The sequence below is a fragment of the Scomber japonicus genome, chromosome 9, assembly GCF_027409825.1.
Source record: "Scomber japonicus isolate fScoJap1 chromosome 9, fScoJap1.pri, whole genome shotgun sequence".
In the NCBI taxonomy this organism is placed as follows: domain Eukaryota; kingdom Metazoa; phylum Chordata; class Actinopteri; order Scombriformes; family Scombridae; genus Scomber; species Scomber japonicus.
Window position 1 is genome coordinate 23871454 of NC_070586.1, and position 18777 is coordinate 23890230.

The 18777-nt window shown below is 39.6% G+C and overlaps 1 protein-coding gene across 1 annotated transcript; it reads right to left on the minus strand.

The window, feature by feature from the left end:
- Window positions 1–41: 41 nt before the first annotated feature.
- On the minus strand, window positions 42–8412 carry poc5 (POC5 centriolar protein homolog (Chlamydomonas)). Its single transcript, XM_053325321.1, has 13 exons — window positions 8337–8412; window positions 7601–7684; window positions 6932–7085; window positions 6111–6218; window positions 5803–5981; window positions 4307–4483; window positions 3975–4079; window positions 3184–3363; window positions 2525–2708; window positions 1138–1274; window positions 729–821; window positions 354–524; window positions 42–199 (listed from the first exon to the last, which is right to left on the minus strand). The coding sequence occupies exons 2-13, from the start codon at window positions 7682–7684 to the stop codon at window positions 65–67; spliced, it is 1707 nt and encodes a 568-aa protein (XP_053181296.1). The 5' UTR covers window positions 8337–8412; the 3' UTR covers window positions 42–64.
- Window positions 8413–18777: the final 10365 nt, after the last annotated feature.

Here is an 18777-nt window from a genome sequence, read left to right on the forward strand (position 1 = left end):
ACCCTTAGGACTGTTGCATAGTGTGTGTAACATTTTACATCTAGAGTATGATGTATGTGTGTGGTCAGTCAACTACTTTGATGGAGTGTACATGGCAGGTGCCGCTGTGTGTTTTGGAGGAACCTCGTCCTCCGGTGGAGCTGGGTGCCGGTTGTGAGGAGCGAGGAAACTTAGCAGCCGTGGCCTGACCGACGGTAAGCTTGAGAAAGGAAGAAAAGGAAAGAAAGGAAGAAAAAAAAAACATTAAGGGAGAGAATCCATGTTATTTTTCAGCTTGACATGACTAAAAGGTGCTTGCATAATAACAAACATAAATATTTGAAAATAACAATAGTGAGCACAGATTCTAGTACCTGTGTGACAGGATGGTGACGTTCAACTACAACAGAGCTCATGGGTGGAGCCACGCCCATCACTTGGAGGTTGCTGCGTGCAGTCTTACTGGCATCAGGTCGTGCAGTGATGCGAGCCGTTACAGTCTTGCTTGGTTTTTGCTGGCTGGCTGTGACAACACGGCCACTGACCTGAAACATTTAATATTCATGTTATTAGCACATGCATTAATGTAATGGCTGTAGTAGCCGCTTTTCTCGTTTTTACTAAACTTCTGAAATTTGATGCTGTTGGTTACAAATCTGAGAACCACTTACTAAATTAAGTTTTAGAAGACTACATTGAAGTTGGACAATTTCATCACATTTAGGAAATATGATATGTCAAATGCTAACCTGCTTTTGGGAGCTTGAGAGGCCCCCTAGTGGGAGTGAGCTGTGCACCACTGAAGTGGGAGGGAATACTTCTGTCGTGGCACCAAAGCCCACCTGAAGAAAAGGAATGGAGGGGAAGGAGAGACAGGAGGGAGATTTGGAGGAGAGTCATAATACAGTAAATAAAAGCAACTGAAAACTCTCAAAAACTGATATATTGATGGCGTACAATTATTCTGTTATTGAGCCATCCATGTGAAAACAGTTGAATATGACCCTGGATTTTACATCAGCATATAGTACAAGCAATTATAACTCAAAATTAGATGGAAACAAATCCTTTTAACAGCAACAAATATGGTACGTTTTTATGTGAAAGACTGATGGATTGATTGACACAGTGTAATTTGACAAGAAATTAGCGTCTCACAATATCATCTCCCTCACTGTGGGACTGAGGGTCGGGTTGGTCAAAGTGAACCGGGCTAATCCGTGAGGAAGAACCAGGAAATGGCTGGATCTGAGCCAATGTCGCAGAGCCAGACTCATCCTGAGGAGGCAGAGGATCTATAGAGAGAAAAATATGAATTGAATATCTGGAACAACAAAATTAAGTAAGCTTGTTATAATTATAACAAGTTACTAATCACAAGGCTGAATGTTGGACTGGAGTTAAGAATTTTTTTAATCTGGCCTGAACAAGTGATTACACCATCTTTCTGTATCCAGTAACACAATTTAACTTTCCATCTCTCAGTACTAATGATTAAAAATTGGAAACTTCCTATTTGAGTTAGGATACAAAATTGTATCTTAAAGATAAGTTAATAGAGTCGTTTTTAAACTGGATGTTATTGTGAGGAGGAAAGAAAGACGTGCATGTAACAGAAAAATAACCTATTCCGCCCTCACGCCCCCACCAAGTTTGACAGAAACATAATGAAATGCATTTCAGGTCGTAAGACTCATTAAACCTGAAAGCAGATGGATGAGCAGAAGACCATGCAAGAGCTCATTTATACCAGCTAAAAACAGGGAGGTGCAGCTTCAGCAGCCACATGCTTGACAAAAATAGTGACTGAGGACAATAACTGTTGTCTGTTTTGACAAATTCTGACTTCTGGTGCAATATGCTGATGGAAGTATGTGAATTAGGCGCTTATAGCTGTCAATGAGACAGTATGGGGATAATGGCATGTGCTGTTAGGGTTTTCTGCAAATATTAGGACTTTTAGTCCAATCAAAAATTTCCACTGTCCAGCTCCAGGTCCATGATATTTATGGTACTCTTCTCCAGTATCCTGTATTGTCCCAAGTTCTCAACTCAATCTTCACAGCATTAACAAACTACTAGCAGGTACAGCAAGTACATGACTGACTGAATGAAGTGAATAAAATTAAAGACATAACCTGTGCAGTCAACACTCAGCATATCGTATGACTCATCACACCATTAGGTGAGCCAGTAAATGACTTCAAGAAAAGAACAAAGACCCCTGTGCACCCTGCTCATTCATAAATCTACACAATTGTCAATAACACATGACAGCACTTCACTCAACAAATGTGTGTCTCTTTTTCTTCTCTTAGTTTCTGTCTTTATGGCTGTGTTGAGTCAATACACCACAGAGCCAAAGCCTTTAAGGTTTGTTATTTAAAGCAGGGGTCTTTTCGTATAGGTATAGGGTCTTATGATGAGGATAACAATGTGACTGTAGGTTGGGCGCAAGTAAAAAAAACAAACAAAAAAAAACAATTAAACAACAACAACAAATGATAATCTCTAAAAAAAACAAAAAAACAAGGTGTTTGTGTACCATGCTCATCATGGACTGTAGTTTGCTCTGGTCTTCCCTCTGTGGTTTGGAACATGTTGAGAGCCTCCATGTTGAGAGCACATACGCCTCTCATAAAGGCTTTCTTCATAGATTCCTCATAGTGCTCTCGTTCCAGTCGTAGTCTCTGAATCTCTGCCTGGGCCTTCTCTATGGCCTTACAGTGCTGTAGATAGGTGGACAGAATTAACCAGTCATTTACTGTGTGTTACAATGACACTAACACTACAGTACCACCCGGCTGAAAAAAAAAAAGTCTTTGGATTTGTATGCTACTTTGTTGATGTGTACTTTTGAACAGCTGTCTGATTAAACTTGAACTCTTTCTCCATTAAGATTTCAACAGTTTCAACATTTACTTGTTGAACTCAAATTGTATGTTTTTAAAACTATTCACGGGGGGCGGGGGGGACTGAATTAATTTACCTATGTAAGAAAGTAACAAATCAAATCAGTGGTGCTTTAGGTTCTTCTGACATCTTACTGACTACAGAGTGCCGTGATTCTGATATAATACACCCCAGTGAGGAGAAGGTAGAATAAAATATGGATTTAGTCAAATTACATGAAATAAACTGCACTGATGAAACATCATGCAACATCACCATGCAAACATCGTTTCCTGCACCCACTTAACTTACCTCTGCCAGCTTGACTTCATACTCTTCAGACAAGCTGCTGCAGACCTCTTCAGCCCTTGAACGGCAAGCCCGTTCCACCTTCACCTTCCAGTGTTTCTGGACCAGAGAGTGCCAGCCTAACCACACCTTCCTCTTCAGATGCAAGTTGTAGTGTTGCCGCGCTAACTGAGAAGCATTAGCCTGGTAGGGAACCACAAGACCATGAAAATACTCACAAGGATATAATTACACCCATAATTCATTCTTGTGCAGGTGCAGTGCATTTTCTGTAGTGGTGCACTTTCTGTGTCATGGTTTAGACAAAAATCTGAGTCATCTACTTTATTTTCCATTTTAAAGAAATTGCATGAACAGCTTTATTGTTAGTTTAAAAAACACTTTACTGCACTTTTTAATTTTATATGTAGAATGGTATAAAAAGGATCATATTTATCAGTGCACTGACAAAATATAAGTATATGAAATTTGTAGGAGGAGAGATATTTGTGTAAAAATGTGCCATATGCATGTTCAGTGTGCAGTGACATAGTGATGTATGGGTTGGTAACTCATGCAGAGACAGATCATTTGCATAAACCATTAAACTGCACTAACAGAGATCACTACCACTAATTTCACATCTATTTCCACCAAAATTCACATATATAAGAATTAAAAAAAACACTTAAATTATAAAACAACAAACATGCTGTCTAAATAATCACTGAATTAAAATTCAGCCAATTGAATTTAGCACCTCCCCACAAATATGCTTTCAGCCTGAAGGAAAGACCAAAACCTCGTCTGTGTACCTCTTCTTTGGCCTCACTGTGTTGAAGTCTCCAGTGGGTGAAAGTCCTCATCTTTTCAAGCTTTTCTTTTTGTCTGTCTAATACCTGGCTCAAGTTCACAATCACCTGAGGGAGGACACATCACACAACAAGCTTGCAAGTTTGAAAACCAGACTAAGTGTACATAATGCAAGAGAGAGACATGTGGGACTGACTGCTTAGACTTGGATTAAGCCCAGTCATTGGCTAAAACATGATGATACATATTTTGAAATCTGTTTCCAGAATTAGGATTGTTTAGCCATTCAATCATTGATATACTGCAGAAAGTAAATTGATACACATGTAGTCACCTCATCCTTTCTCTGGTTGGAAGTTTCGTAGGTGTGGAGCAGATCCTTTAGGCCTTCTAGCTCTGACTTCAGGCCAGCTGTCTGGGCTGCACTCCTCTCCCTCTCCTTCCTTATCTCCAACTTGTGTTGCTCCATGAAGGCCAGCTTCCACTTCCTGAGCTCCGTCAGCACATTGGACTAATTAAAGAACAAAGAGTGGGACAGTCACAGTGTGTTAATTACACTACTTTTAGCAAATATGGACATATGTATGCATATCTCAGTTTTTTAAAATTATATGAACAGGTGTACTGGCGGGTTTGCCTATGACAGCTTTGGCAAACCCTCCAGTAAACCTAGCATACCTCATCTCTTGTCTTTTTTGGTTGGATTAATTTCTGCAGACATCCAACAAATCCCTGCACCTTAAGCCAGATTTATGCCTCTGCACAAGGATTTCTGGGTTCCCACCAGAGATGCCGTTGACATGGGATTCTGATGTGCAGTTACATTTTGAGTAGGTACAAATATACACATATTTAGCTTATCTAAGAATTAAAACAAAAAGATTTTCTTCCTTCAGGAGACTCAAAAGCCTGTTGTTTGACAGCTGTAGACAAAATCTATCAGTCAAAATAACTTAAAGAGTCTCAGCATCCATGAATGTACTGTACTGCCTCATCCTCAGTCAAATTCCATTCTTTTATCAGCACTGTGTAGCAGGTGATTGGATGTCACCTGCCTCTGTGAATGAGCTGTACAACATCAGAATAAAAGGGCAGGAAGGACACCCACATCAAGGCACTAACCTCCTCCAGAATCATTCTACTGGGAGACACAATTAGAAAGGTCACTGGTTCCATGAAGAGTAGAGCTGTCAGCCCATTCAAAGAGCTTTCCTAAGACTAAAACACTTAACAACCCTTTATAATCTGGCCTCTTCCTCACCATTATCTGTGGACACTGTCCACAGTATTTCTATTTCTGCATTTTAACCAATCTAAGTCTAAGTGTTTCATTGAGAAATGTCAGTATGAACCTAATAGGCAGTTTCCACACAATCATATATTTATGCATTTTTTTTATAATTATATATAATCAGAAACATTATAGTAATATTTGTGAAGAGCCAGTGACATAGATATAAAGCTAAGTATAAACTAAAGGTACTTTTTCAGAACAACCAGATGTTAACTTTTTCTACCATGCATGCACTATTTTGGGAGTATGAGTAGTAAAATTTAAATTCCATAAACAGCTCTTAGTTGACACTTATGCAAAACACATTTTTCACAGTAAATGAATAATTCAAATACAATTTTAATTTATACTTCACGGTTGGGTCTATTTCACTGTAAATTGCTAAAGCTCAAAACAGTGTTCTTATATGCCCTCTACATAAAAGTCCTATATTTACACACATAATATTGTTCATGGTGAGCTCTTAAGCAGACAGCAAACCATTAAATTAATTGATTGTGGAAGAATAGTTGTAAATTATGAGAAAGCAGACTAACCTTAAGGTTGTGGCTCCATGTGTCCAGAATATTTTCCATCTTGTTTATGTTCTGCTCTGAGATAAACATCTCTGCAGTGGCAGATTCGAAGACTCCTGGGCTGCTTGGTCTAGACCTCTCAGATGCTGCCTGTAACCTGTCTGACGCCCTGCTAGATGATGGACGTACCATGCCTTCAACTGGAAGGAGAAAACAACAAACAAAAGAAATACAGACAGAATATCACTACAAAACAAGATGGTATTACACTTGGATTGTCGACATCAGTCTTAACCATTCTGCTTTAATTGTATTTGTATTAAGTTTACCAGGAGAAGTTCTTAAATGTGTGGAGGGCTCAATAATCAAGGGGGAGACTTGTGATGATCTAACACTCCTACTAGAGGGCTTCCCATGTTGAGCTTCATTGGGAGGATCTGTTGGAGGAGAGATGCAGCAGGTGAGTCAGAGAGAAAGGCAAAATGTTAAACAGACAAACAGGCAATGTTGCTAAAATAAATCTTAACATAAAATGACAGAGGAGAACTAAGTAAACGGTCAAATAAAAGGTCAAAAAACCAAAAGACAGTGTAAGAATAGAAAAGGTGATGGCGAGAATGCTGAATAAGACAAGCATGGTTCCTCATCCAAGAATGCATTTATGTCAATATCTTAATTAAATCCTGCAGGGGGAAGAGAAGGCCTGCACTCTAAAGAGCAGTACGGGCAGAGTGCCAGGAGATCATTACCAATCAGCCTGCCTGCTTTCTACATCCCTGTGCACTACTCCGTGACAGTTAAAGCACTAAACCTCCAATGAGTGCTGCAACTGGAACTGGGGCTGTGGTGTGGGGGGGACTGATGGACTGTTTAAGATGTGGGTATCGTAGGGGAAACAGATGGGGGGTACAATCTGACAGGCTGATATCATATGTATCTTGACTACACTGATTTACAAGCTGAAAATATGAGGCATATAAACATATACACCACATTTTTCTTCATGTTGTGAAGCCAAATCCTTTTTGACAGCTGATCATCTGATAGGGTCAGTATCTGGATAGGCTCAAGTTGGGTTTCTGTCAGAAAGGCTTAGTGAAATATGAGTGTGTATGTGTCTGTGTGTGTGGTTTGCATACAAGAGAAATACCTGCTGGGCGTGGCGATTTTGTGCCATCTTTTCTCTGGTGACCCTGACCCTCGGCAGACAGATGTGAAGTGCTCAGTCGGTGCAGGTAAGCACTGGTGATTGTCTCAACCTTGGGGGTGACCACAGCATAGCGGAGGAGGTCCTCATATTCATCCTGTCAGTCCATAAACAGTGAAAAAAGAGCAGTGGGATCAAGTATCTACTGATATCTATTTGAGAAAGATATTTTTTAATTCAAGCTGTATCTCATTTTTCACGTAATAGTTTAGTCATCAACTTAATTGTCAACATGTGGGGAATGGGGATGCAGCAATTTTGCTATAGGCAGCTTTACAAATGAGTCCATTCTGGTAATTAAACAATAAACTTGGTTTTAAGAAAGTGGAGATGAAGATGAATGTTAAACTTACTGTGACAGCTGTGTACAAGTGTAGATGCACTCCAGGCATTTCATGTAGGTTCATCTTTATTTTCACTTTGGTTTAAACTGTGTGTTTGTTTAAAACTTGTTCATCTATTAGTCTGCTTGAATTTGATGTGTGTCTATACTGACTGCATTGTAAATGTGTGTTTCTGTGTTTCCAGATGTCAGCAATGTGACAGGTGTATAAAAGCACACAAATCAGTGTGCGTGTGCGTGTGTTTTTGTTTTTTTTGTTTTGAAATCACCTGAAGATCGGAGGAGACAGAGCTGCCCCGATCCGAGTCCTTGAGCAGAACTGGACTGATTGGGTCCTCTTCGTCTGATGACATCTAAACCAGGATACACATAGTTAGAAGAGTGTTGCTGTAAGTCATATGTTGTAATTATGAACACACAATATTTGCAGCTTTGTTATACAACAATGGGCACATGATCATCATTTTTATTAAGATTTCTTAGAGCACATTTTTTAACTGAGGTACAAAACAACAAAATACAGGGTATAAAGCAGAAGAAAGCTGTATGAAAGTGGCTACAACCCTGTAAGAAAAAAACAGACCAATGTGTGCTCAAAGAACTTATATTAGAAAAAACTATCTGACCATTTAAAAACGTTGGTTCAGTGTGTTTTTTCTAATCGAAACATGCAGAGTTAACCTAGGTCCAGGTTGTGTCTCTCGTCCTAGTATTACATAAGAGCATTAGCGTATAAAGCATATTCATATAAGGAGCATGTTGAGAGGCACAGACTAGAGTTTAGATTAACTACACAGTTTAGGTAGGCTACACATACAACGTTTCAAGCAGACTTGTAAATAACGCCAACAATTAGGTAAACGTAAAGTTTCATTCTTAAAAACAGAAACACACACTTCGCTTTTGGGTGGTGCAAAACTGAAAACACTAATACCTAGAGGGATTAGCACAGTTTCACATTATGTAGCAGTAAATTAGAACAATGAGCTAGCTTAACGTACCTACACAGACTACAGATGTAGTGACGGTGCTTTCGGGAAAGTTCACCTCTTTTATTTTTAAATGCAGATAGCACACTTCTCTGTTTTCCCTTCACAAGTTAATTGTCGGTTGGAAAATGCTTGCTCTGCCGTTTCAAACCCACTGACGCTCAAACAACAGACTGTCTGATTGGCTACTGTTTCCGCACAGAGCCCTGCTAACTCGCTTCTGATTGGGCGTAATGTTTCCATGGTGACAGTAAACGGAACAACGCCAAAGCTCCCCAACTGTTTTCTATAACAAATAAAAAGCTGTTTCTGTGATGTTTACGACACACAGACACACACACACACACACACACACACACAGAGAGAGAGAGAGAGAGAGAGAGAGAGAGAGAGAGAGAGAGAGAGAGAGAGAGAGAGAGAGAGAGAGATTGTATTATTCTTTTTATTTTTTTTTCTCTTTTTTATTTTTTTAACATTTCTATTTCTGTTATTCTTCCTATAGCTTTGGCAACACTGTATTTAAACAGTCATGCTAATAAAGCACTTTGAATTGAGAGAGAGAGAGAGAGAGAGAGAGAGAGAGAGAGAGAGAGAGAGAGAGAGAGAGAGTGAGTACCAGCATTTCGGACATGTAGTATAACCAGCCACTGTCCTAAATCACAGTATCTCTCAACTTCAAATTACTTTATCCAGGAGGACAAAATCAAGTACAACTGGGTTTGCTTTAGATTTTGGAAAACTTCAATCTAAATGGTTTCTTCAGTTCTGGCTGAGTGGTGGGGGATGCTTGGGATTCCCCACAAGTCATGTGACCTATAACTTCTCCTCCCTAGGCTACCTATGAACTGTATGATTGGGAATCTTCACAGACATATTCATATTATTTTCCATCTTAACACTTACTACTTGATGAATGATAGTCTCAGCATACATATCAGTGTATAAAAGGGCACATTTTCAGTTCGACAATTCCGTGAAAATTAAAATAGAAATAATTCCTAGAAAATCTGCACTTAGCAGCTTTTCCCATTTAAAGATCTCCAGGCAGAGCTTTGTCAGTACCATGCTACATAGAGATTAGCTGATTAAATAAGGACGTAAACTTACCTGTCTAAAGAATGTGTAAGTCTTTGGTGAATACCACACCCCTGTAAACCTCCCTGTTTCCATTTCTCTGTTGTTCTTTTAGGCAACCCACGAACAGACAACGATTCACAAGCTGAATTAAAATAATGTCTTAACCCCCTGAAAACCTAGTGCTTAACAGCATTAAGACACATATGTGGGATAGGCCTAACGGCTTGGCAGTCCTGGGCAGGGACAGACTCCAGAGAGAAGAGACATATGGTCCCTCTCAGCCGTGGCAGAGCTGCAAGCGCTAGTGTTGGACAGGGGCCTCCTTGCCACCTGGCTGTCTGAGGATGTCCTGTCAGCATGGAAATACACTGATGCAACAATGGTGTCACCGTGGTGATCTCCACAAAAACAGTAGTTTGGCGGCCGATCAGGTGATCACAAACTGTTGAAATCTGAGAAATTGCATTTAAAATGTATAGATTTATCTATACATTTTAAAACAGGAATAATTCCTTAGTGCAAACATGGTCTGCCACAGAAACGCTTCAGCACACACATATTTTATTACTGTATTACATGTCCTGATGGCTGATGCAGGCTGCGAATTTGCATCAGAATTGTGAGGCATGGAGGATAATCCATGCTGCTCTGTGGGGAGTGGAGGTTTCCTGTTGAATGACAGGAAGCTGTAGCTCGCACAGATTACTTAATACCATTTCAGAGCAGATGATTCATGTGTTTTGAAAGGTTTTGGCTGGATGTGTTCATCACAGTTTCTCTTCTTGGGTGATTTTTGTCATCTCAACTTGGCTTAAATAAATAAATTAAAAAGCACAGTACCTAATACTGTGCTTTTTAATTTATTTATTTTTTACCATGCCATTGATGTTGAATTTCTAATTTCTTATGGGGGCATCTGCTTTTGTGTAATTTTGTTTTAACAAGAACTACACATGATGGCAGAAGTGTATGCTTTGTGGAAAGCCAGGTATTTCCAGAATCAGTGAATGTAAAAGTCAGTTTTATGTGTTTGTTTTTAATGATTGCTTTTACTTTTAATTGCATCGTTTTAATTGCCTCATGTGGGATTAAGTAAAATACATTCAACTAAAATATTACATCATCTCTCAATTATATAAAATCCATATTCTCTTAATGAACACAAAAGTAGTGACGATCAAAGGAAATGCATTGCTTATATTTTTTAAATTATGCCTCACAGGAGTACATCCATATAAAATAATAGACAACTGAGTTAAAGATACAGACAGACAATAAAGGCAGACTTCTATTCTGCAACCACTCTGTATGATGTTTTCCTTTTGTTACAGTCAAAGGTAATAAGCTACTGTTGATAGTGATTAGATTAAAGCTAGTATTACTGCCTGAAACCCTTATTTAGATCCCTTTTGTACAATTTCACCTTCCTTTCAGCAAGAGAAATGCACCTGGTCTCGCAGGTTGAAATGGGATTCAGCTCACATTCTTCTCTCATAGCCTGTTCAATCTGTTCCAGGACAATAATCACAATCCATTTGACTTTCTTCCCTCTGGTATTTTAGCTCAGGTATGTTAGACTACTCAGGACCTGGCGATGGTAGACAGAACAGAAATTAGGAAATCATTTTCCTGCGCTTATACAAGTTGACTTTGTTCAGGGACTTTTTCTTGCCATACCTTACATTTACTTTACACCTTATCCTGATACTAACGGCTTCGAAATGTGCTCTTATGTTTTATATCATTTCATGTTCAGTGTTCCAATTGTGAGATAGTAGATTACAAACTTGGTGTGAAATATTGTGTACCCTTGATCGATTTTCAATCAGACGCATTCACAGACAGCCATAACTCCTGAAGACAACAACTAATGTGCTGTCATCAATCGTAATGTTATCAACACATTTTTCTCTCATACGAGACAATGATGACCTCTCACTGAACACAATGTTGCCAAAACTCATCTTCAAGTTATTCATAGCTGCGTGCTGTTTTCAAATTAGTTTTCATTACATTTTGATGGACCAGGACTTCCCCCTTAGGCCACTCTAATCCATCATATCTCTCTATGAGTGACACCATTGTCCTTTTGGGTTTTTTTCTTGCTTTCATAATGCCTGGGTACCAGAGCTTAAAAATACACTACGGCTGCATTGTATTGATATCCGGGTAAGGAACACCAAGGTAGCATAATTTCTGTCATTACCATCCTATCCATACAGTATGCAATGCTGACTTCATTGTAAAATGGTCACCTGTGTGAGTGCAGATGAATAGTGGACACTAAGAGGAAAGATGGAGACTAAATCATTGAGCCAGAGCTTCTATCTCCACAAGGCAAAAACAATTACCATCAGTGTCCACATCCGTTTGTTATAATCTGGATGAAGATAAGCAGCAGACAGTTGTTTCGGTCCACCTCCACGTCTTCATTTCTTAAGGAAAGCTGGCACTGCAGGTACACCCATTCTAGATCTGAATGAACCCTTTTTATTTTTTTTTTAGAGCTGCTGTAATTCACTACAGTTTATTTGTATTCAAACGAATAATAATATCGATGCAAAATGCTGTAGGAGACGCACCTCTATTGTATGTATGTATCAATGTAGCAATGTATTGTTGAATATACTTGTGAATTACGTGAATTGTTTGGTCAGTAATATATGGAATTCTCACATGGTCACTTTCTTGTTAGCTACCACCAATATAAGTCTACATTCACAGAATGCTACATTCAAATTTATTAATTTGACAACGAATGTTTGTACGTGTCAGTATCCGATCAGCAAGCTATGTGGAATACGAATATTGTATTTAGTGTGTTTAAACTGTAATGAAATTACAAATTCATAAGCATCTTTCTTGTGTGACAAAGAAAAGGGTCTTACAAGAGAAGAGAGAGAGGGAGAGAGTATTGGTATGCGCAGTGGACTGTGTGCACTGTGTGTGTGTGTGTGTGTGTGTGTGTGTGTGTGTGTGTGTGTGAGGGTCATTCTACTGTCCTGTACATTAAGCTAAGTGCTCCTTGGCTCTCCAGCAGCAGTAAATGGAGTCTTGTGGCTTGAGGGGGGTTTGTATCCCAACTCTGAATCAAAAGCAGAGAGTGTCCCAAGCCCCAGGTCACTGCTTCTGTGAATCATCAAATTCAGAGAAAAAAGAATGATGCCTTTCCTTTTTGCTAATACAGTATATGTGTGTGTGTGTGTGTGTGTGTGTGTGTGTGTGTGTGTGTGTGTGTGTGTGTGTGTGTGTTTGTGTTCCCATGCCTGGTTTGTGTACGTCTTTGTGCACACTGTATGCATCATTTACAATCCTCTTCAGTATATTTTGTGGTGAATATGACACACAACCAGTGTCAAAGTCAAATCATCATGTTTAGACTCAAACAAATGCACAATCGGGCTACACTACACTATTCACTATGTTTTCCACATGTGAAGTGTTTTAACATGGATCTATTGAAAGAGGGTAAGGAATTCAATGGACAGAGTGTAATACATCAAAGAGCTTGCTGGTAGTAATTCTTTCAGTGGACCGAATCTCACTGGTAGTGCTGTTATAGTTTGCAGGCTTTAATGATGTGAATACTGAAAGGCTGAGTGTCCCTGTGCTTGCATCAGTCCGTCATCCCCATTTTTCCCCCTCCCTCACATTCTCTGGGCACCCCTTGCGGGTTTGAGAGGCGTTTATGATCTGACATAGCAGGCGCACAGGCAGTCACTGTCTCACACTTCATCTAAAGAACCTACTTATCTCTAAGAGCCTGTGTTTGGTTATGCAATTATTGTAACAGGATTGTATAATCTTTGTGTGGTGTTCGTCAATTGTTTTACTCCCTCTGTGCTCACATCATTTATGAGGAATACAGGAAGAATGAAGAAGAATTATTGCTCTTCATAAATTCATAAAGAAGGTGGTCCAATATGCTTGCAGTCCTGTTTTACCAGAACCAGTGGTACACTGAGGAGGATGTCTTCACAGTGTCTCATCAGGAAAGGTATCACTCACATGGGGACCCCTTTGATTAGACACAGCGTCACCATATATAGGGGCTTGGACACCCTGACCTTCCTGTTCCAGTTTTTGTGCCACCAGGGGTCCAAGTTGAAACCTGATCAGATATCACGTGGTCAAGTGAAAATCAGTTTTACATAATAAATAAAGGTTTTTTTGGTTCTTTTCAGAAATAGTCTAACTTATATAGATGAAGACAATGACTCAGAATTCTGCAACGGTATGTTCACATAACTGGGGAGTGTGCACCACCAGTGTGTAAACGGCAACAGCATCCAAACGCGGTGCGCTCAGGTGAAGGTTCAGCACCACGGACAGAGGCAGTGGTTGAAATGCAACGGCTTCAGAGTGGCGAGCTTCGACACACATCTACTTTTGGAAGCACTTATGGTTGAAGTTATATGTATGTGTATGTGTGTGTGTGTGTGTGTGTGTGTGTGTGTGTGTGTGTGTATAACAGCCCTTCGGATAATCTTGATATAGCATCATTCCTGAAACTCGCAGGTGAAAAGAAGCCAAAAAACTTTTCCACTTCAGCAGCAGCTTTTGCTTAAACAGACGACTTTCCCCCTCAATCAGGAGCCCAGATCTATTTATCATATACTAACCATTCTCCTATAGACTGACACACACCGCTCACATAAAAACAGTGGGTTTCACACAGTGCATAGACGAAAGCACCGACTTCCCGACTGTAGCCTGCCAAAATGAGACCTTTCTTATCTGCTTAGCATTCATGCGTTGCAGTGTTTCACGTCCTTCAGTCACCTAACTAGATTGTTCCATCAGACGGAATTACCCGCATCACTCAATGAAATACACTTATTGATTACACAGCCCCCACTCTCCATCTATCCATCCATCCATCCGTCCCTCCCTCCTACCACCACTTCTCTCTCTCTCTCTCTCTCTCTCTCTCTCTCTCTCTCTTTCGCTCTCTCCTCTCCTGAAGTCTGCTGCAGCGAGAGAGGACTGCATCGGGGAAAAAAAACATTGTCGTGCGCTGACAATTACCTCTGGTCCAATTCTACACTAAAAAGCCCACAAGATTTCTTTCCCTTCATAAAGCGAAAGCAGGAGTCTGATGCAATGGGTAACTATCAGCTCAGTCCACTCTTCTCGCCATAAATGACGGTAAGTAATGACTTTATAAAAAAATAAAATAAAAACCAAAAAATGCTGACTGTAACACGTTCGAGTAACAAAAATCCAACATTTTTCAATATGTATTGTTAAGTTATTTATGAGCATCTTTCCTTTGATGTCTTTGGACTTGAGAGACAGGGTTGCTTCATTATTTATGCATAAGTTTGTGAACCATTTGTTAAAAGTTGGGAACGTTTCAGGGCACTGTGGTTTTTCTGTGGGTGCACTAAACCGAGAGCACAAGACTCCTTCAAAAGTAAAAGAAACTGACACAATTAGCTGGAACTAGTCTACAAGTAAGAATAATATAACTGGGGTGCAGTGGAGTTTTAGTTACTGTATTTTTGTAATTGTAATTTTTCAGCCCATCCAGCATTTTAGGGTGACAGACTACAAAGTCTTCATGTATGTGAGTATGAAATATCCCATTTAAGCAACATGACTTTGCTTTCTTGAAATGTTGGAAACATTTAGATTGGTGCTTGGTATGTGACACTGGCTGGAGCTCATAGTTTACCCATCTTTTTATTCACCAGCATATTTGTGAAATACTTGTCCTTGGCTTGAGGAGAGTTTGGGGTTGTTGGCTGTGGACTGTGCATGCTGTAGTGCCATCCAGCCACCTGCCCTGGGGCAGTTAAAGCACTCTGCACTGCCGCCAAAAAGAGGAGAGGATGCGGGAACAGGAGACTGACTCATCCGTGAATTGCACCTTAAGAGGCGGTGAGCGATTGACAGGCACACAGCCATTGAACTGGAAATCTGTGGCAAAGTGCTTTGTTTGCAATCCGGAGGCTGCTGTGGTAGTCCTGCGAGGTTTACATTAAAGGCGTCATCAAAAAGAAGTGTTAGATGAGGTAAACTGTTGCAGAATTCATTATTTTGACCCGCATATCATTGATTTCAAGTTGATGTACAAGTTTTTCTGCTCAAGTAAACAAGAATCTTATTGTGATTCAGGATGCCCCTCTTCTGCATTCAATAACATTTCCATCTCTAGCATCCGCTGACCTGTAATTTCATTAGTCTTCCTAAACTTTATGCTGCATCACCAAGATTTTTCAAAGAGGGAGACATTTTCTGCTCCAGTGTTTCACTATTAATGTAGGATTCAGTAGACATAAGAGCTCCAGAAGATTAATCTTTCTATCCATTATGCTGATAAACAGACAAATAGAGAATTATCAGAGCAGTGTTTATTTTAGGGTGAAGTTAACCCAAATTACACTTCTGCCTTTGTAAAGAATGATAGAGCACTATTTCACTTTGCCAAAGGGGATGAAGGTTTCTCGTATATTGTATTTTTCAGTTAGTTATTAATTTTTCCCCCAAAATTTTAGGCACACTTATATACAGACATAATCCATTACATTAAATCTACACAGTTTGACAAAATAAACAATTAATTGTAAGAAAAATCACCGGTAAACATGCCACATATTGCTTCACTTGGCTGATCGGTGTTATTGCAACACAAAATGTCCAGTCTGCACTAGACAGTGGTGGTAGCATTTTATGTTTTATGTCTCCTAAGCACTGTATTATGTCAGCAGTGAGGTCTGGCAAGGCAGGAGGACCATATGTTCACCAATAAGACCAAACACACATCAGCCTTATGCCAATTAGCAAAAGAGATGGCAAACTTAATTATTTTTTACTGTATATCACCAGGGTGGGATGGGATTTTTTTTTCTTTTACTCCAAAATTCTGTCTGTATAGATGTAAAATGATTGATTATATTTTTCTCAAGGCATGGATTCTGTATCCATGATCATTTATCTAAGTAAGGGAATTCACAGTATTAATATGCACAGCGGGGAATCTCTTTTTCCCTAGCTAAGCTGTACACAAAAATAATTTAACCCAAGACTATTATTCACCATGCTAGCTCCTCATGGCAGAACAGGCTGACTTTAGCTGCTGCAGCGGCGTCATTATGAATCTGTCAATTGTAACATGAGCATTGCTTGCAGTCAGCTTTGCTTATGAAGTTTTATTTTCTTTAGTGGAGCATTGACTGTTGAAGAAATGTGAAATGAGTGAGGTTTAGTTGCTTTAAAAGATGTAATCTCAGTAGTGACATGTTGTTAGATTGATATAAGCATTCATCCCCCCCCCCCCCCCATGTTGAATTACTATTATTTTATTCTAATCTCACATGGCAGTGAGAGTTCTTCTGTCCAGGCACTTACATTGTCATTAATACTTCTCCAATTCTCTCATCCACACACACAGACACACACACACACTTTCTCTCATCCTCTCCCTCCCTTTGCACTCATTCAGTAATGGCATCAGTGTTTGATGAAATCTCCTAACGGAAGACGTCCCAGGCTGGTGGAGCCTCTGACTTCCAGATGAGGTCACGGGTTCTCCATTTTGATGGGATTACATGCAGCTCTGCCCACTTAGAGATTGGACCTGCTCTTTCTGATGGTAATAGGACAAACCAGCCGTCGAGCCACTGTGCTTGCGTGTGTCTTTGAAAGGGCAGGACACCGACAAGTCAAACCTGACTCAGATTGGAAGCATTAACTATTCCAATAAGGAAAGGGACAAAAATTGTGAAAAAGGTTTAATGTATTGCGTATATGATAATGAAAACAAACAAGAAAGGCAGAAAATTACCAGAAGATGGATTTAATATAACTAATAATTTGATTGCATTTACATTTATTGCAGAGTGAAAGAAAAGAATTGTGCTGCATCATTCCTTTGGGGCTTACATCAGAATCACCAGACTGCACTTAGCCATATAAGGCATTATTGATTTTCCTTCAAGTTCTCATGAAGAATATTAAGCATATGTCTCCTCCAGCAGTTGTGGGTCAAGAAACCTGAAATTCTAGGACAAAAATAGATTTTTTCTTCTATTCTAACAAGATGCTTGCCCATACCAATTTGTTTGGTGACTGCTGGTGTCATCAAGGTAGATCAGAATAACTGCTTCTTTTTGTTTGAAGTTCTTCTGACTAAGGCTGTAATTGTGTAAGTTTCTTCTTTTGAAATGCTCATTAGTAGCTTAATTACTATGCCACTTTTGGCTAATGATTCATGATATGCTACGTAAAAGTCAAAGATGGTTAAACATACTGACTGTGGAAATTAACACACATTTTTAACTTTTCCCAATTTGCTTGCCCTTAGTTAGATACACGGCAGAACAGTTGTGACTCTAATTTCTTCGTTTGTCTTTATGATCATGCGTGAGGAAATATGAAGCCGAGTGATCCTTGGCCTAGTGTTTTTTTATTTAGTATTTAAAAGAGGCTGAAGGAAAGCGGGGCTGCTATCCATCATGCAGACAGAGGCTATCACCAGGGCAAGGCCTATTTTCAGACAACCTCACAAACCTCACATGGTTCACAGCAACAGTACCCACACTACATTAACTCTCTTTATTTTAATTGCAGAAAACAGCTGGGATGATCTTTTGTTATCTTATGTTCTGATGCATTTCCTACTCACCATGTTGATTTATTATCCCAAGATATACATAACTTGTTTTTTAAATAAATATTACAAGTATATCTGTCTAGAACATTTTTGTTAAAAATGGTGAAGAGTTAAATCTAGGGTTTGGTCACCACAGAGAGACATAATGATGGTGTGATTTGAACAGAATAGAGGTTACATGAAGCAATGAGGTAACAAAGATGTATAAGAAAAAAAGGATTTGGTAATGATTTACTGACTATAATTAGACTTTAAGTTGAAAGTTGATTTACTTAATAATGGTCTAAAAAAGATGGTTTTAGATGTAAGAATGGACATTTCCTGGTACAAGTGGAAAAAATCAGTGCTAACGGGGAGCCGAAAAAGAGACACACTGATAGACAACATGCAGGAGAAATAAAATTGAAAAGAGGGGGAGAGCAGAAAATCAGTGAAACAGAGATAGGTTTGTTTGGGAGTGTTGGTGGTTACCCAGTTTGATTGTGATTGCTGCCGTTGCTTGGGCTGTCTGCACTGTCGGGGTCTCGTCAGCTGCGGTCAGGTGAAGTTGGGCGTCTGCGTACTCGGGTGTCCTCTGAGCTTCATCACCACTGACAGCGGTCCTCACCATACACTCCATTGATTCTCTGACAGGCAGGCTCCACCAGGATGTGTCCCCTTTCGCCTGTGCGTGTGAGTGAGTGCATTTCTATGAGCACAGATTTATAAATGAAAAATGTGTGTAATATCAACATGACCTGATCCTGAAACAATATATGCCATC